The sequence below is a fragment of the Ctenocephalides felis genome, unplaced genomic scaffold (assembly GCF_003426905.1).
Source record: "Ctenocephalides felis isolate EL2017-DRISC unplaced genomic scaffold, ASM342690v1 CF-g0.4_SCAFFOLD_01886, whole genome shotgun sequence".
In the NCBI taxonomy this organism is placed as follows: Eukaryota; Metazoa; Arthropoda; class Insecta; order Siphonaptera; family Pulicidae; genus Ctenocephalides; species Ctenocephalides felis.
Window position 1 is genome coordinate 29,335,290 of NW_020538040.1, and position 25,418 is coordinate 29,360,707.

Below are 25,418 nucleotides of genomic sequence, written 5' to 3' on the forward strand. Positions count from 1 at the left end.
AAAGAAACGGCTCGGCCGATAGTAGCACAAAATGAGAAACAACAATAATATCATCGAGATACATCAAATGGTTTTTTTAAATTCTGAAATCGGTTCAGGCGTTTTTGAGCAAACGTCGATGAAAGTTCTAATCTTGACAAATGCAAAAATACCATAACTAATTTTTGAAAACTTTGATGAATTTTTAAAGCTAAACGAGTTGTCGTAGGGCCGTAATATTTTTAAAATCGGTTCAGAATTGCGGGCTAAAACGTAGACGAAAATTTTTTCACTTTTCTGCGATTTATAAAGAAACGGCTTGACCGATCGTCGCACAAAACTGACAAACAATAATAGTTCTCATCGAGATACACTCAAATGGCTTTTAAATTTTTGAAATACTTTTTCTAAATTTGGTCTCATTCGATTCAGAATGGCTTGAAACATCGAGAAAACATAAAATTACCGAATCGGATTTTTAATGAAAGCATAAACTTCTCCTTTGGGAAATTAAAAAACGTTTTGGGACGTATAAAAGATAAGAAGTTTATTTATATAAAAATATTGTTATTACCTAATTAGTAAAACAATTAAATACAATGCGTCTCAAAACCTCGAACTAAAAACCATAATATTGGTTCAAGTACATAAACCCCAAATCAATAAAAAACAATCTATATTAGAAAAAAAGTTATATCATTTCAAACTGATTATTAGTCTAATAAAGTTTTGACCAAAAAAAATGTTAGTGAAGAAACTGTGAGTCAACGGACAAACGAACAGTGACTTCATTTCTGTGCGAGTTCAAATGAGCACAAAGTTTTTTTAGATGAATATTTAGTCCAGTCAATTAATTATATTACAATTACTATTAAAAACAGCAACAAAAAAAAACAGATACATGATAAATACAATGGGAAAAAATTATCGAATCTCAAGTATCTCAAGACATTTTATAAAGAAAATGACAATTAGAAGTTTCAATATCTTGAAAATTGGTAAAACTCTTCCTTTGTTAGTTTGCCAGAGCATTTCCTTTCTGAGTTGGATAATATAGTTCCCCGAATTTAGAAACCAAGTTCAATGGTATATGATTTATTTAAAATGAAATAAAATATACAAGTTCTTTATTATTCCTGCTATCAGCAAAATTTTTTTACAATTTCCTATCATGAAAATTTTTGATGGTTGGTGAATTGAAAACCTAATGAGAATAAAAATAATAGAAAACCTTCTGAACGCAGCATTATTAGCAATCATTGTGTGTTAAGTCGATAGAACTAACCGGGAACGACCTTAATTACTTGCTTATATAATTAGACTCGTTCAAGGTTTCGATTAAAATCGAACATAAGCATGTTAAAGCAATAATTGGATAGATTCAAATGAATGTTTTTTGAGTTTGTATAGAACTAATTGTAAATAGAGAGAGACGTGCTCTATCAAAAATTTTCCGAGGTATACTAATTTAAAGCGTAAGTAAATGTACTGCCGTAGTTATTAGATGAGTTTTTCTTTTCAAAATGGTTAACGTACCATTGCAAAAGTTGTATTTAATAACTTCAAGTATATAGAGCATTTTGTTATAAGTTCTGAAATAATTGAATGTTTTTGTAAACATATGAAACTAGTTGGTATTGGTATTTGCCTTGTGGCAAGTTACATGAACTTCCCGATATGTGTAAATAATTGACTTAATCAATAAAATATAATTAATTTATGAGTGTTTAAAAGTATTCCCAGTGGATTTATCGCACATCATCGAAAACGAACCAACACTCTATCGTTATACCAAGTAAATCGTCTTATTTTAATTTTAACAAACGCCAAAAAAAAAACTACTCATTTTCTCAAACTTTAGTGAATTTTTAAAATTAAACTACTTGTCGTAAGGCTGTAATATTTCATTAAGTTCATAAGACCATGATATATATCGCAAAAAAAAGTTCCATAAAAATCGTCTTAAATTTTTTTTTCAACAGTTAATTACAAGAAAACGACTCGGTAGATTTTCACCTAAAACTAATCAGTATCATTCCCAACTAATATCTGTCGAACAGTTTTTGAAAATCAATTCGGTAGTATGAGTTTAAACGTGGACGAAAAGTTTAACACTTTTTATCAAATTACAACGAAACGGCTTGGCAGATCGTCGCACAAAGCTGACAAGCAATAGTCCTCCTTGAGATACATCAAATGGCTTTTAAATTTCTGAAACCGGTTCAGGCGTTTTTGAACAAACGTCGATGGAAGGTTTAATTTTGACAAATGCCAAAAAACGATATTTTTGCAAACTTTAAAGAATTTTCAAAATTAAACGACTTGTCGTAGGGTCGTAATATTTTAGCATAATCTATAAGACTATGGTATCTACTGTCAAAAAAAACAAATTTTTCGTCGAAAAAAATTTTTTTAACACTTTATTACAAGAAAACGGCCCGGCCGATCTTAACCATAAGCTAATCAGGTCGATTCTCAACCAATACGTTTCGAACGGTTTTGAATTTCAAAATCGATTCAGAATTGCGGGTTTAAAACGTTGACGAAAATTTTTCACTTTCTGCTATTTACAAAGAAACGGCTTGGCTGATCGTCGTGCAAAATTGATAAACGTTAGTCCTCATCGAGATACATCGAATGGCTTTTAAATTTTTGAAATCGGTCCAGTTGTCTTTTGAGAAAAGCCGACACGCACACACATACTTTTTCCAATTTTGGTCTCATTCGATCCAGAATGGCTTGAATCGTCGAGAAAACATAAAATTAGGGAATCGGATTTTTTGATGAAAACATAAACTTCTTCTTCGGGAAGTTAATTATTGCAAACCATATCAATTTGCTTAATATATATATTTACTATTATTTTTATTATTGATAATTTTTAAACGTAGATTTTTATAATTGAAATGATTAAGATTAAACATTTTTACAATTATCAATCATCAAATAATTCGCGCGCGTGTACCGGTTAGGTATGTTATGTTTATACTCGTATACATATACAACATACGTAGATAAAGGAAACGATTTTTTAAACAAAATTATTTGCAGCTATTCAAGTGGTATGCCATATACAAATATTGTTCCAATTATAATTTTAGTTGTTATTTTGTCCCCAGATATGATGAATAATTAGATATCAGAAGTGGCAACCAAGCATTACTATAATTCTTGCACAAACTGAAAAGTAAAAAATATTCTGGAAATGTAAATGGATTGTTGTTCATGTTAAATATGACATAAGTTAATATATTAAAGCAAAAATGGGTATAACTACTGCAAGATATATCAAATTAAGTGCAGGTTTGAATGTTGAAAAGTATTGAATATATATGCAGAACCCCGCTTAACGCTGCTTGCTCAACAATTTTTTTCAGCTCAAAGATTATTCAAAATATGGTTAAAATCCTGCAGAAAGTGGTAATTTATCAGAACAAACCCTTTTTGGATGAGACAAATGTGGAAGATGTGGAAAAAATAGTTAAAAAACAGCAGTTAGCCTTAAAACAAAAATATTCATAGTATTTCAAAGAAGAGTAGAAATTTCATTAGTGTTTCTCAATAGATCTTCATCATGATTGAAATTAGGAACCAACTTCTTCATAATGATTCCAATTTTGAGAGAAGATCAAAAGCAAAAGAAAGCGTTATAGATGGTTTACCCAGTTAAAAACTTCGGAAAAAATACAGAATAAAAATGCAAGTTGCATTAGATGCCTATCGACAAAAAAGTAAAACAATAGTAACCCAGAATAGCCTGACTCAATTAGATTTTTTTTATTTAATAAGTGTATTAATTTATGGTATATATATATATATATATATATACATATACACATTCATATATACACATTCACATATATACATAAGTGTTATATACACTTGTCGACTGACTTGTCACGCAGACAGAAAATATTCTAGTTTTAATACATTCCATATTTTTAATATTTAATTGTTTGCTTGTGATTTTACAATTTCGAGAAACCACTCTTTGAATATGTATAAAGAATAAAAAAACTTATCCATTTCAAATAAAACAGTTGAAAAAAATATTCGACAACAAATATTTATCACCATTATCATTATCAATATATATGGCAATACTTCAAGAAACTATAAAGCAATGTATAAATAATTCAATGATTGATAAGATAAGATAAAATAGTCCATTATCAACGAAAATAGTAAGATATAAACAATATTTATCAACTCAATGTGTATACACCTCAATTATGAAAACATTTATCTATTGCTCAATCATATATAATTGACAATGGTATAATATTTTAGGAAACAAGAAAGTTTTTAGATTAATAACTACTTATAACATAAGCTTTATAAAAAGTATTCGGTCAAAATTACAGGTGATCTATAAGCAAGATCTTTATGAAACCGCTAAACCAAAATCCTTATAATATATATAATGTACAATGAACTATATTTCATGTGTAATATATAAATATTATAGAATGCAGTTCAGTGTTTATATAGCTTTCAGTCCGATGTTTCCTGAGTTTTTTGAGTTTAGAGTGTATACTCGATTGATTGATATTGTAATAATTCATAGCAATAAAATATAATTAATATAACCCTAATACAACCTGAAATGTACATTATATTAAGTGTTAGGGTAGAAGTAAATTAAACACATATCTTCCACCAAACCAAATTAGTAAGTAATTATGAATATTGAAACTTTACAGTACCTTTCTGAAAGCAAATAATTCCCTCTGCAGTTTAAGCCGCTCGGCAGAAGGTTGCTGCCCCTTCCCTCGAATAAACTTTAACATTTTTCCCTAAAAATGTATATCAAGTTGTTAATTTATAATAAACAAATATTGTTTTTACAGAAATATGAATAGTAACTTTTATACTAGACAATCACAGACTTTTAACCTAAATTTAAAAATAACTTCATAAAACAGTAGAACAAAAGTGGTAAAAATTAAGAAAAACGAGTTTTAAAGAAATCACTTCACAACATAACCATTATTTTTGAACAACCGGCAAAATGTAATTTTTAAAAATACATGTCAAACACATTTTTGCAATAAGTTAGAAACATTCCTCAATATTTCTTTTAATTGATTTCGATATTGACATTTGTTTATGTGCAAAACCGCACAGCATATGCATCTAGCCGACGCCTGTCACAATATTAAAAACACATTTTCGCGTAGCACTATATTTCATTTAATCACAGTATAATTTTTATAAAATTTGTTATTATTTACGTACCTTATTTATAAAATTTTTATAAAAACACACACTTTATCTATTTATCATAAAATCTAATGTTATACATTAAAATCACGGAGCGTATATTATTTGTGCATATATGCGCGACCGCCGCTAACACGTCGATGAGTCAGTGACCGAAGTGCTGCCTGAAGTCGAGGGAAAGGAGTCGAGCGATATTATTGTGACGCGTTATGGCAATACATTCAAGGAAGAAATTCGGTTCGGTTCGGCTCGGTTCGGTTGGTTACGCAGATTCTGTTAAACGGGAAACAGAATTGAGTTTATTTTTTAAGCTGAGTTAAATTTATAATTAAATGCAATTAATATTTATAACTTTGTGATACAATTTTCTTTGAAGCATACAGAATTGTTTCCATATATAAGACGTAAGTTCTTTAAGACATGTATATAAATTATTGTTAGTTTCATGATCAAAGAAAACTTTAAGGGATTTTTGATACAACAGACAATAATGAAATAATTAATTTAATGTATTAATTATGAGTGCAATATCTTTACTATATATACCTAAACAATTGTGTGAACTAGTCAAAATACTTGTAAATGTATATCAAGTTTAAATGAATTTTTGTGCAGATTGTGTGGAGTACCTGATGGCTAACAATATGGCTGTCATATTTAAAATTGTTAAAATCCGTCCAAAATTTTCAAAGCACTTGAGTTATCAAATTAGAAGAATTTACTAATGCTAACAATTAAAAGAACATGAGAGATATTATATGGAAAGTTGAGGTATGTATTATAATTGTTTCCTGATAATTTACTGTCCCAGAATGATGCAACAATTGCAACATCAAAGAATAAAATTGACTGACATACAGTTGCATATAATATTAGTTTGCTATTAATTTAACTAACGCTTATGCATTAGTTGACACTGCACCTTACGACACATGTGCAATAATTAAAGTATTAATTAAAATCAATCAGTATTTTTATCGATTAACATCAAATTCATTATCGATTAACATTATAGAAATATAGAATTGATATAAATAATATATGTTCTAATATAATATATTTCATACATTTTCTAATTTATATTTGTATATTAATTAAAAACAATAATTTTTATTATTGATTAAAATCAATATGTTTCCTTCTTTAATACCAATAATTAATAATATGGTATAAATTATGAATGTACCTAAAAAAAATTTTTTTTTACTTTTATGAATCATTAGATCCTTACTACCTTTTCAACTGCTATTTTAAAATATTTTATTTTCATTATATTAATGATGATTATTAAAATTTCCTAAATTATGCTCATTTCAGATTCTAAAGAAAATTAAACGTCAGGATGAATTTATTTGCAAATATTTCTGTGCAACAGGATCTGTAATTCAGAATGATGTAAAAATGAGTAAATAAATGTATAAACTATGTTTTTCAACTACAGACATTTAAGGTTATTCAGAAAAATAACACCGAAATTTACAAAAGTACCTATTTTTCACAAATTAGGCAGTGACTGCTAAATATAATTCTAATCAGAACTCGATAAGTTCACCAATGCATTTGTGTAATTGTTATGTAATGGTACAGGCCATGTACCACACTTTTAATCCACGATATGCCACAATGATACATATAGCGTTCCATAAAATAAATAAGTTTCTTATGCACTCGTGCTGAATAATGTACCATTGTCCTTAGTACATTCTAGACCATGTTGAAGATGGTACATGCCCTGTGTATTTTTGTACTTTTACAATACATATTCTTGAAATCAATAATGAAATATTCAGTTAATACTTTTATTGCACGTGCAGCTTGGGTTAAAAAGAACCCCAAATTTTCTGCGCCTGTAGGGTCAACCTGTCATCAGGAGCAAATAAAACAAACAATTATTGTAGATATATTTTTATAATTAATTTAACTGCATATACAAAATGTTACAACATTTCTTTCAATTTGACTAGTTAGGTTTGGTAAAACAACTCATAGCCATAAACTTATTCTACTGTCATTACACATTACGATAAACTTAATAAAATACTGTGCCAAACTAAATCTAGCCATAAAATTAATAACAAGATATAATAAATTAACTACAAAGTTTCTGATATAATATGTAACATATTCTATAAATTGGTATTTACAACATCTAATAATAATATATACAAACTTAGGATAATTTTTTAAAGGTATTTGTCTTTCGAACTAGCAATGAGAAATTTTTTATTCTTGCGAATAGTTATCATAGTTCAGTGGTGATTTCATCTTGTGGTCTTAAGCCAAGTTGAAAACACTCATCTTCCAACCATAAGCTGGTGTCTGCTCCTTCAGCATTCGTTCGTAATTGCCATTGCTCAGCAGTAAAGTAGTATTTCCATCTGAGAACGGCTCGACAAAGTCTTGCAAACTAAGCGCGGAACCAAACCCATTCGACGGCTTGAAAGTTGTCACAGACGTTTGAATAGCTTTATCGTCGTAAGAAGGCGATTGTAAAAAGTTTATTAATTGTGCTACCTGCGGTTGACTTTCATTACTTATATGTTTATAACGCGTTATTAACTTTTCGGCCCACTGATTCAACTTCTTCAATCATTGGGAACATTAACAATTGTTTCCACAGGCCTATTCAATAAATATAATAATTTAGCCAAATCTCTCACCACTGGCCAGTATGTTAAAGCCGCAGTAGTATCACCATTAGCATGTACTTCTCGTATTTGCCGTCGGATATCGTTCAAAATTGCCACAGCAAGCAATAACTTTGTGGTCGTAGTCGATCTAACTCTTTTAAAAATTCCGCTCTTTGGGAGTTAATTTTCTTCTGAGGACGTTTACGGTATTTTGCAATAAGTATACCTGCAGTTATAATAATGATGCAGACAACTCCTCCTGCACAAGCGCCTATTACTACAGCTAAACCCGCACCAGATAATCCACCTGGTCCTGTTTTCAGACACACTTTGCCCATATAGTCTGGAAGAGCAGACCAGGAAGCTGATCTGCCAGAAGGACAATCATCGACGCAGGCCCGACTTCCTTCCACTATCAATACTGGACATTTGATGCATCCTGTAGGACCACATCTTAGACATTGAGAGTCAGCACCACAGCCTAAATAATTAAATAAATACATTAATATTCTGATAATGCAATAATTATATATATATATATATATATATATATTATAAAAATGTGAATATGAACACACTACACTGATGAGATATAAGTAGTGTTCATACAAAATTCTACATGTATATTCATAGATATATATGTACCTCAACTGTAAATGTTTATGTATAAACTACACTTTCTGAGGGTTTAATAGATCAGAAATCTTTTAAAATCTAAGAAAACGTAGTAAAAGTCCTTGGTGTTAAAATAAAATTTCGTAGAAATTGAAGAATAAATTACAAATAAGAATAATATAAGATTGTGACTGTTATGAGAATTACAGAAATCGTCGCAGAATGAAACTATTCTGAATTCTAGAAAATTTTAATAAAATTATAGGACAATTAAAAATATACAGCAATACTCGAGCAATTCATCATATAAATGAACTAATTTACGATAGTGTTTCCGCCTGTACATTGCAAGTCAACTAATTGAATAATAGTGTTAGGTCATGGGGTTAGCATTTTCAATTATACCTTCCGTCGCAATAAAAACTGAATCGAAAGGAATGATATTTTAAATGTATACTCATTAATTACATTAATGAACCAAAAGGGATTCAATCAAAGATCGGAGTATTTTGAGATGCCTAAGTAATTCTGAAGATTGAATTTGCACAACTCTGGCCAAGACAAATACAAAATCACATTGTCTGCGAACTCTAAATTTATATTATATTATGTTTCTGTCCGGGTGGTTTTTAAGTACAGTATACTTGAAATATTTTTTTTAGAGTGAATAGGTGCATAATCAGGGTCGCTGCAAAACCTTAAAAGGTTTTTACACGGGCTCTGTCGTAATATTTACATTTTTGTACCACTGACTTCCTCAAAAACATTTTATTTAAAATCCACAGATTTTTATCAAAATATCTAAAATTTCTACAAAACAAAGATTTTAACTTTAAATTACTAAATGCTTTACATGTTTTTGTTTCCGAAGACAATCTCGTTGCTCATGCTTTCAATCTGACGAAGTTATTCGTTGTGAAAACGAATCATAATTTTCATTTTATTTGTATTGCCATTTTGTTTATTTACTATGTGATAACATGAAATATTTTTCTGTCAGTGATGTGAAGTTTATTTCGGCAACCCTAGCTAAAAATGTTTCCTTTCGAGGGAGTTCAGTGCCAGACCCATGGATTATGTTATCTGGCGCGTGACACGTGTTACGTGCCTACAAGTGACATTGAAGGGTGGCCAACAGGGCGGCATTTCGAACTTCAAAATAGTCTTGAAGACGATGGCCAAGATAAAGAAGATTGACCATATAAATTGGCCACAATTATAAATTATAAATTGGTAATCTTGGCCTCATTGAGAAAAATTATAGCATATCTCACGATAATGAACAGCTTAAGCTAAATATTTTGATTATTAAAAGAATACCAAAAATTAAAATAATAGTGAGTTATTTATAGTAGCAGATATTTTTATAACGTGATAAGAAACATTAGTTTAGAACCTCCTACATGTTATATGAATATTTCATAAGATGTTATATATTAATTTTCATAATGACGTTATAAAACTACCATCTTCATTTTCAGTATTCATCTACCTTCATTCTCAGTTTATGCTTCGATTTTACTTTTCTAGTATTTTCTAGTTTTTTAAAAAAAAAAACGGACATGTTACAATTTTTGCTGTAATTGTATCATAAAATATACAAATTTTTGAATACAAACCGTTGCACCAGTGTTTATATGTTGTGATTATTGGTGCCACTTAATGCAATTTGTGTTACTTTGTCCGAGATTCGCAATGTTGAAAAGTAACTTATTAGAAAAGTATGAAACCGTAAAATCTCTGATCGTTTTACAAATTCGAAAATGTTATTACACGTATCTTATTTTTCTACTACAAAGAATTTATGGCCAACTTGTGTTTGAATTTTTTTCATTTTTTCACAATTAAAAAAAATTCATTTTTTGTATAATTTTTAATATTTTTTTGCTAAAATCAAATTTTAGTTTCTTTAATAATTTTGTTCGTTTAATGTTTATTTTCAACCCGTGTAGTTATATCAATTTTCCTTAAAGCTCAATGCCCATACACCACTAGTTTTCCTTTAATTACTTTGTTATACCATTTTTTTGGACGCAAAGTAATACGGCACTGATGACCGTGGGTTTATGTACCTATCTGCAGGATTGATAAGGGAGCAATAAATATATGTTAGAGGGGTACATTTACTTTGAACATCATTGGCGTTACATAGAGTCTAAATCATTCCATGCAAAAATAAATTAAAAAGAAATAGTTTAATAATGCATATTTAAACTATTCATTATGCAATAATAAAATTGTAACTTGACTATCATAGCCTAAATACAAATATTTCTTATAGTTTTAAAATTTAACGTATAAGCATTTGGTTGGTCCATGAGTCAAATTGAAGCAAATTCAAATTGTAGGGGAGATTGGGTACGGTTGTGTCAGGCTACGGTACTGAAAGTCGTCATAACAGCTAAACTATGCTGATTTTGAGAAATGGTCAAAGGGGAGAAGAAAGATATAGTATGTTTGTTTGAACAAGTTTTCATTATTGCTTTCAGTCGGCGCCCTGCAATAACAGGATCTGTAGACCGCATTGCTTTTAACGAGTCAAAACTGAACTTTTAAAAGCTTCGAACGGAATTCAGTTCGATTTTTTTTAAATAATAACGGATACTTATATACAGACAGATTACTTTGTTTGCTATTTTGAAATAAGTGGAACATTAGTAGTTAATTACTGGCAATTAGCTTTTGTGCAGATAATCGAGCTCGATCATAACGACGATTTGTCTCCAAAAGTATGCGTTGAATCCGGTTGTGACAAACTTTGTGGGTACGGTTGTGACATGTATTTCTTGTCCTTTTCGGGTGTAGATTAAACAAATATTCTTGCTGATGAAAAAAAAGTGGCACAACCGGAGTCTACCCAAATGGGATTTGATAGACAAACGAAAGATTATTTATGATGAAGAATATATAAATGGCTCTATAATTTTCTAAATTTCTGAAAATGAGCTGTATTATTATAACTGAATTATAATATTGGTTGTGAGTGATTTTAAATTTGTGTAACACTGATACCTTACAGTATTCGATACAGATAGCTCTTTCATCCAAACATTATGGTGATAACTGAATCTCAATAAACAATTATATTTCATAGTTAAAAAATATAATATATTTATTATATAGCAAAGGATCAGTTGAAATATAAAATTCATTGATAATGACTGTTTCTTCTACTACTATATCCCTTACACGCCCATTTCTTCATATCTTCTATTTTTTAATTCTTACATTAGTATAATATAGAATAAAGAAAACAATTTAGAAGTATAAAGAGAATACTTTTTAAATGAGTAAAATATTATCATTGTGTTTTGGAAAATAAAAGAAATAATTTTGTACATTTTAAAATATGTACTCTCATAATAAAACATACATGGAAATGTGCAGAAATAATCAAGTTTCCTGCCCGACCGCCGGATGTGTATATGCGCGTCTCTGAAAGGAAACGCTCGGGGTTGTAAAAAAAGTTAGTTATTCGAGGGTTCGTCACATACGATGCTGTATATAAATCACAAGGCCGTAAAAGCATTACGCGAAAAGTAATACCTCATAACTTCGTCGAATACTTTTTCAAAACATATTTTCTGTAGAAATATGACTTCAGGAAAGTTTGTACGTGCGTCATTTAGATACAACATCATTAGGAATTTCAAAATGTCAAATACTAGCGAGCCTAGTGTTACGACGCTATAATATGTTCTTGTATATTTAATATTCATTTAAAATATTATAAGTTTATTTGAACTAATTCTGTATTTTTTATATTAATTCCACGATTCGTGACATTAAAATAAACATAAAAATAAATAGTAAAAATTTAATATAATAAACTTAGTATTAAATGACATTTGTTTATTTATACTATATTATTTCGAATCAGAAGTTTCAAGTTCGCTACCTGTCTCAGACAGCCTGATGTCCTGCAGTAATGACATTGGTTTTCACTTGAAAATATAAAAAGCAACATGTAGTCACGTGAAATATCGGTCATACCGGCAATGATCTATCGATAAAAAATTTATTGGTATTACAGAAATTGTAATCATAAAATTTATCATATGGAGATAGCAACCGTTCGGGTTGTCATCTAAAAAAGGCCAAGCATAAAAGCTTATAGAACTTGTTAAGTTTTGAATGCTGTTAAAAATATACAAAGAAAAAATTGTTTGCTTGTTCAAGTTGATATGTTTTTGAATGTAGCTTACTTTCATAATTACATTTATTTCAAATTTTCAACATAGAAATTTTAGTTCGTAGACTGTTTAAGCGAAATAGCAAAGACGGGTTAATTATTAAAATATATCATTTTAATTATTTTAGAATATCCAACGATTTTAGAATTTCCGTCTACAGAGACACGATCTCCATTTAACAACAAATGTCCAATGTTTTTCGGTAACTTAATAAATGATATTATTTCATAAAATATAAGCAGGGTGTAAACTAAAATATCGAAGTGTTTACCGATATCAATTTAGCCATAACATAAGCGGACCTTAGAAACTTCTAACTTTTCGATAGAGACATAATATTTATTCATTAATAACTACTAATTCAATTAAACAGTTAAACACTTTAGAGTGTAAACTGCTCATTAAATTATTTATTAACTAATCTTCACCATATAATTATTATTTACTTTACTCATTAGCTTTCAAGTATCTAAAAACTTGCATAATAATTTGTTTCACATATTCATACCAGAGCAAAGCTAGTTTATATCTACTTATAAGAAATAATTAAGTATTTTTTGACGAATATTAAAATTTACTATACAACAGCATACTTTTAAAACTTATATTATCAACAATATATAAGCTTTAAAAATATATGCTTGTAATATAATTTTTAAAGCTTTATTTAAATTTTAAAAGTGATAAATACTCATTATTTATTATTCATTAATATAAATATTGCCAGAGCGATGCGTTGTTTATAACATATCAGTGAGACTATAAAAAACAATACAATTCTCTCCATAGTTGAGTTGATTTATAAAATGATGTGTGAATTGATAGTTGAATAATATGAAATTTCAGAAGAGAAATATAACAATAGATTGTAAGATCTCAAATTGTACTTTTTATTTTGTAATCTAAAACATATAATTTTCAAATATAATGAAGCAATATGTTAAGAACAATGAATGGATTGTCTGCTAATAACATCGTTTAGTTTTTTTAGTAATAAATAGTGCACAATACAGCTTATAGAATATGGAATAGTTGTGTTTGCTGTAAATGGTTAATTTTGTTCTTGTCTATATACATTATATTTTTTAAAGTTTTGTTAATAATATTTGCAATAAAGCATATTAATATATGTATATGTTATAAATAAACAAAATGAAATTTATCTGTGTTGACATACAAATATTCAATTAGGCCCCCATAAAAATGGTTTCATGTTTGTTATAATACATAATGAGCAAATAGACGTTTTTTTTAACAAAAAGTTTATTTGTGAGTTTAAGAATTTTAGGTTATTTTTCTATAATGTCCATAGAAGGTATGAGCATATAAATGTAAAACAAATTAAAAGAAAAACATTTTAATCGCACTTTTTATGAAGTTGATAAGATGTTTAATTTCCGATTTACATTCGTTATAAATTATGAGAACACGATGATAAACCTTATTATGTAATACTGCAGATCGTGTTAATTTCCCATGCGTTAAAAACACGCTTGCCTTGTAGACCGCTCCTTGAGGATTTCAAACGACTTTCTCTAATATTATCATAAAGAAGGCACCTGTCATTAAGGCTTAACGCAAATGTTGAAGTACTTTTTGCAACAGCACATACGTGCGTAATAGGCACGCGGTTCAAATGTTATTAATAGGTTAAAGAATATATGATTTTGAAGTTATTAATAGAAGTGATTATATAAAAATTATACAACTTAGATAAGTCTGACGACATACACACATGCACAACACTATATGACATACTGGCACACACTAACTAAACCTTTGTTTGTAATGTTATAAACGAAATACTTTTTTTTGTCGAACCGTGATCAGAATTTAAGACTTCTTTATGAACTGTTGTGATAATTAAACTTAACTAATTACGTCGATTTTTTAAAGATGTCGAACAGTTGTCCCATCTCTATGTGATGATTTTTATTAATATAATGATTGTAATAGTTTGAATTTTTATTGATGCAGCAATTCCGGGTAAATTTTCACTTGAAACGAAATTGCTAACTATATTTCTAAGTGAAAACCTATGTCACTACTGCTCGCCATTAAGCGGGTATCGAACCTTGGGACTCTGTTTCAAATCCCATCACTCTAATCCTTTACCTACGGGCGAGTCCACGACGAAAAAGGTCACTTTTTCTTTTCAATTCTACAATTTTTTGAAAAATCCTCTTGTTCTTTTGAATATAATTCGAGTTGAGTATTAAATTTCAGATTTCGATTGTATCATCGATCGGACAAGCTTCACAAAATTGCGAAGCAAATTTTATGTATACATAGGATTAACATAATACAAAATTGATGCTATCGTTTAAATATGCGCTAGAAATAAACGATTAAACATGCATTTCACATTGCCATTTTCATTTAAAATACTGTGAATCAGTATTATTATCAAAAACAGATAAAATTTACATGGAAATTAGCATATAGGTTTTATCGATATTCGAATAAAATTCCATCTGAAATGAAGCGTTATTTCGAATACGTCATGATTACATGATTTTATTTTTTGTGATTTGAATTCATCTGATTTCTTTATTAACTTCTCGCAGGATGAGTTATTGCAATCGCAATAATATGGGAAATATGCGCATCAATATATGAGCATTTTCCAAGTTCTTTTCTAATATTTTTTAATAAAGTTCACGTTATGTATATCAGCATATAGAGACTTATTATAACATTCACTCCAGACGAACGATTTTAGTAATACTTTTTTTTGTTAAAAAAAAATTGGTATGAAATGTAATGAAATGTTGTTACAAAAAATATTTTGTTTATTATTTTTTTATTCTTGTATCTGTGTTTATATAGCAGCGAGTAACCCTTTTTGCCTTAAAGCACAATACCATACACTGCCAGTTTTAGTTCTACTTAAAATATAAATGTACAAATTTAAAGTGAGTTTTTAATTTAATGACGGCATAGTTGTAATATTTTATCAAAAGATCACAAATTTTTAAAATATATATAAACTACATAATAATAAATAATGGGTTGTACTGCCCTAGGGCAGGTCCATGAGCTGAGTTAAACTCCAACTGGATTCAGGAAAAAACTGTGATAGATTTTCCATTACAATTTCACACTGCAGTGCCCGAAGGAGGCTTTTTCAATTGGAAACATATTTTTTTATCTATATTTTCAAGTAAAAATAGACATACCTGCTGCACGATTTCAAATATATTTAATTTTTTGTAAAATTCATTTTAATATTCATATCTACACATTGCTTTTCTATTCCCATCAAGTTTCATTTCAAACTTTTTTTATAGCCATTTTTAAATGGGATTCAGGCCACATATACAAATTCTACCATTATTTCTCTATAAATCAAGATTGACGAAGATACATAAAATTATTTGCCTGAGTTGATTGTTTAGAAATTAGAATACAAGTTACTCGGAAAACAATGTCTTAACAATAATACTAACTGAATTTGGGAAGTATTTAGCTCGAAACAAAGGAGGTCAGAAATTTGTTTGAATGAATCTATTCTATTTTTGCAAGATAAGTATATTCCGTTTTTGCAAGAATAGTACTTGAACAAACATCTGACGGTATTTTTTTCGTTGAGCAAATACTCATCGTATCTCAATACCATTAGATTTAATCAGTGGTAATTCACCATAATAGTAAATGAAACAGAACGTTTAATTAAAACAATTTTTAATATAATATTTTCTTATAACTATTGAAGTAATCGCAATATTACAGCATCAATATCAAATGAGTGTAATCAATAATGATAATGAGTTATTGTAATAAAGTCATTATAATCACAATAGGTTTTCTCATTCGCCTCCATTCATAAGCTTTATTATTATCATTGCTATAAACAAAAAATTCAACGAAGATCGTTTATTCTAGTATTTACTTGTGTCAAATCATCTAGTCAATCAATAACCATAATCAGAGAATTTCCTTCTATTAAATTTTATTCAAGATACAATTGTAAGATTTTTAGTAAACAAGTTTTGAATTGAAACCGAACAAAATAAATAACGTCAAGACGATTCTACTTTTTATGATATAGAAGTTTCATTATCGGTTTATCGCTTAGGTTAACCTCTATCTAAACATTTAAACAGAATATTCCCTCTATTGTAGATGTTTTTGCATTTGTAACGGTTAGCGCTTGTGATCTTATTACCATTTCAATGCAACTTTGTACGCAAAGCACAGTTATATAAAATACTTGTATTTTTATTTTTATAGCAAAAAACTTATAGCGATACAATAGTGAGAATGTCGATTACTGGCGGAAAAGATTTATGTGAAACATATGGGCAAATAATATTGCAATAACTCAACAAATCTAAACAAACTCTACGTATTTTTCAATAATACTGATATTTTTAATTTCTTCTAGTTTCAAATAACAATGTCATTAAAATCATGAATAAAAATAATTATCCAATAGTAATCGTTCTACACAAAACTGGTTCAAAATTCAAGGTATTCTCAAAAACAAAATCAGATAGGGTAGGGCAGGGCACAAAGGTCAAATGTGATTTTAAGCAAAGATGTTGTGAAAACCAACTAAACAATTATCTGACTATGTTCAGTAAAGCTTCCAGCTAACGCATAGTAAACTTGTCACCTAGTCCTTTTCACCTCATAGGGCAGGTACAAGGGGACTGCCAGAAGTGCCAAAAGAACCAGAATTGTATTTATTTTTCACAAAGGTTTTATAGTATAAAATCTGCCTAATTCAATTGCAGGTTAATTATTAACTTGAACAATAAAATAAAAAAATATAATCTAAATATGTATGTATTTTTGAGCATAATTAACAAAACATTTCATCAACTCTTGCTACTTCATAAATCTTGCACACATCTTATAAAATAACGCATACTTTAAAATTATACAAGGTATCGTAAACTAAACAACCGTGCTTGAAAACAAAAAGACTTATTACGAAAAAATACTTTTTTTTAAATTTTGACAACGTGACCATTTATTTCGTGATAATGAAGTTTTGCAATGGCTAAAAAATTCTGACTTACTTGTTTTTTAGATAATAGTGGTGAACCTTTTTATTCGTGCACCTTCAAGCACAGCTCTACCCTATTGAAGATTTTTCTGATACTTGTGTATTTCATGCCACAGCCTATGCTAACATTACATTTATTTATTTGTTTGTAAATAATAATATATGTAATGTATGATTTAAATTCGTAGTTGGTGAAAATTCTTTCGTATTCAAGAATTGCAATAAATTTACAATCATATATAATGAATTATGTCGCCATTTAGTTCTCTACTCTGCACTATTCCTATATTTGGTTTTGTTTTCATTTTTTCAGTTCGAATATAAATTACAAGCTTAAATGTAAACAAATAAACGCACAAATAACCATATAGATATTGAAAACATATCTCAGCCTCAAAAAATACTCACACATAACCATTAATTATCAATTGCTATCGTAACGAGTGTACTAATTGATACATATAATTAATAAAGCTCGATATCTCGTCCACTCACGGGCGCACATAAAAATCTTCATAAAGTAGACCATTCCAGCATGCATAGTTCTAATTCATTTTATCATTTCCAATTATTTCCAATTGAATTAATTCGTGTTGCCCGTTTTATCTAGTACACAATTGTGATATTTATGTATCAGGTCAGTCATGTCTGTTGTATTATTATCAATGTTGGCTGATTTTGATTTATCTATTTCATGTAGGGAAAGCAGGGATAATGCAGCAATTTGCTCACCATTAACTGCTAATGGATTTAGAAATATGTCACTATAGTTACTGGCTATTATTATAATACAAAAATCTATTTAACAATATGATCTTATTATCATAATGTTTACCGTCTTCCTAAAAATTAATGCTCAAAGATACTGGGTAAATAGAATCTGGCCTTTTCTTAGCATAAAAACTAGAACTACCAAATTATTTAGTGTTGAATCGTATTAAAACACGTAGATAATCTCGAACTGCCGTAATCAAGATCAAACACGTATCTGTGAACGTGATCTTGTTTAGATAATTGATAATAGTTTGGATTCTTTTGTACAATCTGGGCATATATAAAATAATTAATATTATAATTCGTTATATTATAAGCATAAAATAGACCAACTTCAAAATAAATGAAAAAGTAGTGCAAAGAATGAGAAAAAACAAAATGCACTTGATATGGTTGTGAAAAAATAAATAAAACTGAATAAACTAGAATCTGGATTGGAACAACGGTGGATGCACAACGTCGTCGAAGAAAATGATGATTTGTTGTCCGTTATTTTTTGTTTTCAAAAAAAAAGATTTATTATTTCTCTTCCAATTTGTCATCGATGTTACCCCTGCCTTGCCTACAGACGCTAAAATTTTCAATACAACGATCCAATTATCAAACTAGATTATAATGGTGATATCAAACGTTGCGGCTATTTGATTTCATGGTTCATATTGATTTTCGAATGATGCTATAGATAATAGAATGATTAATGGAACAATATTATATATTGGTAATCAACGATTTTGTGCAATTATTGAAAATGCTCGGCTAAAGTTTTGTCATTTACTAAATTTACATATTTGGGGTAATTATATTTTTCAATCACTTGCTTAACAGGCATCAGTTCTATATATGTTCTGTTCAAAGCCCGGACTATTGTACCTAATAATACTCTTAAACAATATATTAAATATCTGATTGTTTGTATGCATTTTATTTGACTACATAGATAACAAGGTCTATAATTCGTAGAAGCTGATGAATTATATCCATTATTTTTTTTTCGAAACCCCTAATATATTACTTAACTAGCCCTATAACTTTAAGCGCTGAAAATGTCAAAAATAAGAATATTTAATTTTATAAATAATTTCGAAGCAAAAATTAACTTTGCGTGTAAAACATGAAAGAAATATATAAAATTTTAGCCATGACTAACAGAATTGATTTTTGATTTTGAATTATTTTTAATTATTTAAAGGCATTTATAATTCATAAAACTAATTTCATATAAACCATTTAATATAATCCAAATTTATTAAACACAATAAAGAAGAGAAAATTGACATTTACTTTGAATTTTTGGTAGTTCGCATAATTCACGTCATAAACGCATTACCCTAAATAGATCAGATAAAAAATGTATCAACCGCTATTTTACAGTCACTATATATTTTTCAATGTATACAATGTTTTATGATATCATTTTAAATTACTACACAATTTAAAATTAATATTAATTGAGCACATGTAGTCTGTGCGATATTTTATTAAATAACAAGTCATCATCCAGGAAATGTAACAAAAGCGTTATCAGAGCTTTCCTACACAGCGCTGCAAGCATTTTTTCATTAATTAAATTGCTCTGTATACAGGACACAATTTCCTATTTGCAATAAGTATTATGAAAATTCAGTTTCAGTTATCACACACACAGATATATATATATATATATATATATATATATATATATATATATAATACAAATAAAACCAAAAATGTTGATTATTGAAAATCATTTTCTTTCGACGTTTCAGAACTGTTTAATCTTCAGATTTTCTATCAAATACATACGCTATATTGGAAAATAACAAAAACTTGAATTTGTCAACATGTTATAATAAAAATTTTATTATAACAAAATCTCAATTTTTTTTTTGAAGAACAGACCGAAATGATGAAAAAAAATTAATACTTAAATTGCTACTACTGACTTGTTCATTAGTACTTTCTTTAATAGCTCTTTTATAAAAATTTTATTTTAGACTTGTTATTGTAAAAGGTCATGCTATAGTATGTATCACACAAAATATATTTATTTCACTAAATAAATTTTTAATAAATGAACATCCAATAAACTATATATCAAACAAGATGCAACTTACATTAAATACCTAATTCAAATCTGAATTCATTATTGAATTCCATATATTTTAAGTTGTCGACAAACATTATTAGAATTATTGAAGTTCATTTAAAAAATATGCAAGTCAAATCCAATTACATTTACATGAAACCGTTGCTTAATTTAATTTTAGTAATTATGTTTCAAACACATTTTTCAGCTTATACATTATTTATAATGTGCAAGTGCTTCAGTAGTTATGTGGCTAAAAAATGTCTTTTTTTTCAAAATGTAATTTTGAAAAATAATATGATGTACTTTTCGTAACTTCCAAAATCCAAACAACTTCTATTTTCTGTTATTTTTATATCTTACTAACGGAAAGTTAATAAAATGTGGTCATCAACGAAACACATTGATGACCATTTTCATTTTTATCATAAGATTACATAATATAATAATAAAGTGATAATTTAATATTATTTATCATAATTACTAGATACCATCATTATTACTGAACTAAAATTGCTTTCAAGTTTACCTCTACATACATTCATTTTAAAATTTGAAATCATTTTTAATCGTTCGTAAAAGCTTTGTTTCGCCCTCAGAACGCGGAAGACGATTCTGTTAAAGGACGCTATTTGATTCGAGCAATTTGCGTTCACATCGCAAGAGAAGAGATTTCTTTGTGGCAGACGCGGTCCGACGGTCATCAAATTGTCCAATCTTTGTAACAAAAGTTTAGCGGCTAATTCACCATACAGTCGTATCCGGTTAAAATACACTCAAAGGTTTCGCTTCTCGAAGATTTTTTGCAAATATCAAACTGTTCGTAATATAAGGAAATTGCAATTTTTGATCATTAAATTTTGAGATAATAGTTATTGGCACAATGTGTTATATATTATTTCCTCAATAAATTGTACTCACAATCAAAAGAAACCAGTGTGTGCTAAGGAATAAATTGAATACCAAGTACAGCAAAGAGATATGTACAAAAAAGTTATGTAATTGTGTGTGATTTTTATTATGATAATTATTATTGCATAGAAATCGTAATTTATGGGCTATATAAGCTGTTGTGATGAAATACTTAACTATTTTATAGATGACAACCCATGCAGTTGTCCCATCTTTATCTGAAAATTTTTAATTATTACAATTTCTATAACAATGATAAATTTTATTGATGCAGCAATGCCGGGTAGTAAAGATTTTTTTCATTTGGGAAAACCCATTGCTACTTATATTGCCCAGTAAAAACCGATGCCTGTTCTGTTTGGCATCAGGTTGTCCGAGGCGGGTCTCAAACCTGGAACTTTTGATTGAAATCCCGTAACTCTATCCACTATTCCACGGGAGAATCACATGTCTATGAATACATCCAAAATCAATATTTTTGTTATTATTGCTTTTAATTTTTTAAACCTTTGACCTGTATTTTGAATGATTCAAGATCAATTAATTGTTTAACTAATTAAAATTTTAATGATCGTGGAATATATAAATTACAATAACGTGAGCCATAATACTCAACAGGAATGTTTATTTTAGCATTGTTATGTAAAATAGGTCGAGGTTAATGATATTTTAAAAGTACGGTAGTTAACAGACCAAGAAATGTTTCTGTTAAAATATATATCCCATCAAACGTGTAATAATGGCTCTTTTACTTCAAATAATAACAAAGCAAACACACACAAACAATAGGCATTTTAAATCTTTGCCAGAAACATTTATAGTTGATGTCAGGAAAAATCAGGATAGCTTATTATGATATTATTAAATAAAAAAATGATCTTTATTGTTATACAAATGCAAACTTTTTTGTTTTCAATTTTTATTTGTGTAATTATAATAAAAACTTGTTAATTATGTAGAAATTGATTGGCTACCACCAATCTTCGCTTGTAACGATTCAGAATATCCTGAAACGTTAAGAGAAGGCAAAATCAGCGAATCGGATTGTCTGGTTGAAACAAAAACTTCTCCTTTAAGAAGTTGAAAATATTTACCATAGATAATTTGTATATCTAATAACTATCATTATTGATTATTTTTAAATTTTATGTTTGCTAAGCGAAGTGATTTCTGAAGATAGATGAGACTGACTAAATACATGGAAGCAAATAAACAACTGAGAATTTGGGAAAAGATAACTAATGCAAATAAATAAATTTAGTGGATTTGGTTTATATTCAGTAGTATGTCAATAAAGAATTTTTGTAATATCTTCAAAAGACATAGATGATAAAATTCGCTACTGAGTTGACAATTATATAGAGCCAATTAGGACTTTCGAATTGACGATTTGTCAGTTGCAATGTGGTCAAATCAAGCTCTTTCTTATTTGATATCGTAATAAATTAAACATTAGTTTGAAGTTAACGTTTATATTAATGTTCAAATAATATTTGTACAACCGGATAAAAAATGATTATTTGTTTTACTCATATATTTGTAAGTGTTAGACATTGAATACTAATATTTATAAACTGTTTTCAATAAACCTAATTTTACTTATAACTATACTATTACTGCATTCCACTGATGCTACTTAAAATGTTATAAAATTATTCTCTTGATGTTTCTTGCCATGCGTGAAATTGAATTCGATACATGATTCACACTTTACTACGTCATTGTATTTGGAATATTTTTTGATTCATGGAAATAATATATTTAATATAATTCAAATACGGTAATTGCACCGTCTAGTGCACACATAAGAACATTTATATGCATTTTCTTTGCAAAGCCTATACAAAGAGCTCGATAATTCATTATCACGATGTAGACAAACAACCACGATTCAGAAATGAATGGTATTTCGCATAACGAATGATGAGCAGTATTAAAGTTTTCAAAGTTGTTAGACAGATCATTGTATCTTACGTGATCTTTAATTTTTTTTATTATTTCAGGGAACACATCGCAATAAATCTGAAGCGTGTGCTGTCCGACTGTCTGCTCTTCTTGCAGAAAGTTTGTTTATGTTCAAGTGCACACGTATATTGGTTCTTATCGCGCAAATCGTGTTCTGTACTTCTCTCAAGTCAGAATAATTGAATAATAGAATAATTATAATAATTGTACTACGTCAGATTTTTTATATAATGTTGCTTTTCTTTCTCTACTTATGAGATTCTGGATTCCATTACCCTCTTGTTCATCATCTTGGCACCACCTTGGCACCATTAAACCCGAAGCTGAGACCGAAAAATCAGAAGTTATTCTTTGCATTTTTCATATTAAGAATAAAACGAAATATGAAATCTTAATTAACGAAATATCTTTGAGTTTTCATGTACAGTGGATCGCCAGCATACGAGTTTAATTCGTTTGAAAACCACTCTCGTATGTCAAATCGCTCGTATCTCGAAGCAATTTTTTCCATATAAGTACATAAGTAATTCGTTTCAGCACTGTAAGTTTTTGATTATTAATAATAAATTTATTATTTATTATTATTGGTTTTTGTTATCCATAAATGATATTGCAGAAAGGAGTCAGGCATGTTTCGTTGAACAACTCCCATGTTCAAAGTGCAGCAACTTTTTCGGATGATTTTTATCCCCAATCTTGTAGAGCTTAGAAAGCTGCTTATAAATTATTGTAAGGCCCTTATCTGGAATCTATACCTTTTATCAACTCCTGTTTATACAGTGCACATCTATGATGTGTTACGCTGGTACATTCTAGTCATCTTTACATTTTTCGATAATTGAGTTCAGTAGACCCTTTTCTTTGGACATGTGGTTATGAAAGTAAATTATATTTTATAAATATACAAAAAGCAAAAAAAAAAGCATACTGAGCATGATAACTATACAACCACTATTGAGTTATAGTTAAAATTTCAAGCGTTAAAATAACCCCCGATATATTCGCGTGGGTAACCTGTTACCCACAATTAATATTCGAACATAATTGAAATGACTAACTATAAAATAATTTACTATCATGAAACAGCCGAAATATTTCTATAGTAGAAAATCATTGTTATAACCGACGAAATTTTTTCACATTTTCATGACCTGTAATTATTTAATTTTGCTATTAACGTTTTTCTAGAAAACCCGTATTCGCTCAAAGCTCCTATCTCGAATTCTGCTTGATTTTGCAACAAATCGCTCCTTTGGCGGCTCGTATCTCGAAACAATCTTAGTCAGGTCACTCGTAAGTCGAGGAACAACTATATATATACAGTGTGGACAGGGTCGCGAGTTCGAGCCATGGAAGACCTGATATCGTACATTAGCATGTCCATTTTCACTTGGAAATATAGATTCAAAATATGTTTCCATTTCAAAATAAGCCCATTTCGGGCGCTGCTGTGTGAAATGGCAATGGGAAAGCTCTTACACTATTCTTCCTTGAATCGAGTTGGAATATAACGTAACTCACAAACGTGCCCTAGGGCAGTAGTACGCGTTAAATATATACTATTACCTAAAAATGATTTGTTTTTTGAATTGATTTAGCTGAAGAAGTGAATACGGTGAAGATTTGGCTGCGTATAAATCAGTTTTTATTGGTCGTATTTTGTAATCCCGCAGACTTTCTCGACGAATTCATCGTCTACAATAACGTCTTAAATCCGTGCATTCTCCATTTCAACGGTTTTATCCAACATGAACGATAATTGGCGTTTAAAGGAAACGCTCACGATCGCGTTGATTCCCAACGCGCGAGGGTTCCAACGAGTTCCGGTTTCCTACTCAGCATCCAAAGTAATCCGGAAATAAACATCGGGGGTCAGAGTTCGCCAACCCGTGGGACTGGTATTGCTTTACATTGACTAAGAGATGCTCTTTACTATTTAAATTTCTTTTTCTAAGGAAGGGAAGTTAGACTGAACAAGAAATGTCGATGCTGGAGCAAGCACTATAAAGTTATTAGTCAATTATTCATTTAATTTAAGGTCCAATTTG

The 25,418-nt window shown here is 29.0% G+C and overlaps 1 protein-coding gene across 1 annotated transcript in view; it reads right to left on the bottom strand.

Moving 5' to 3' along the window:
- The window catches only part of LOC113374838, a 25,601-nt gene extending 1,874 nt beyond the window's left edge, over positions 1–23,727 (bottom strand). The window contains exons 1-4 of the mRNA XM_026614803.1: positions 23,646–23,727; positions 7,963–8,313; positions 7,763–7,824; positions 7,509–7,716 (exon numbers count right to left, since the gene is read on the bottom strand). Of these exons, the coding sequence (XP_026470588.1) occupies positions 7,509–7,716; positions 7,763–7,824; positions 7,963–8,313; positions 23,646–23,727 (703 nt within the window). The remainder of the gene's footprint in view (positions 1–7,508; positions 7,717–7,762; positions 7,825–7,962; positions 8,314–23,645) is intronic.
- Positions 23,728–25,418: the final 1,691 nt, after the last annotated feature.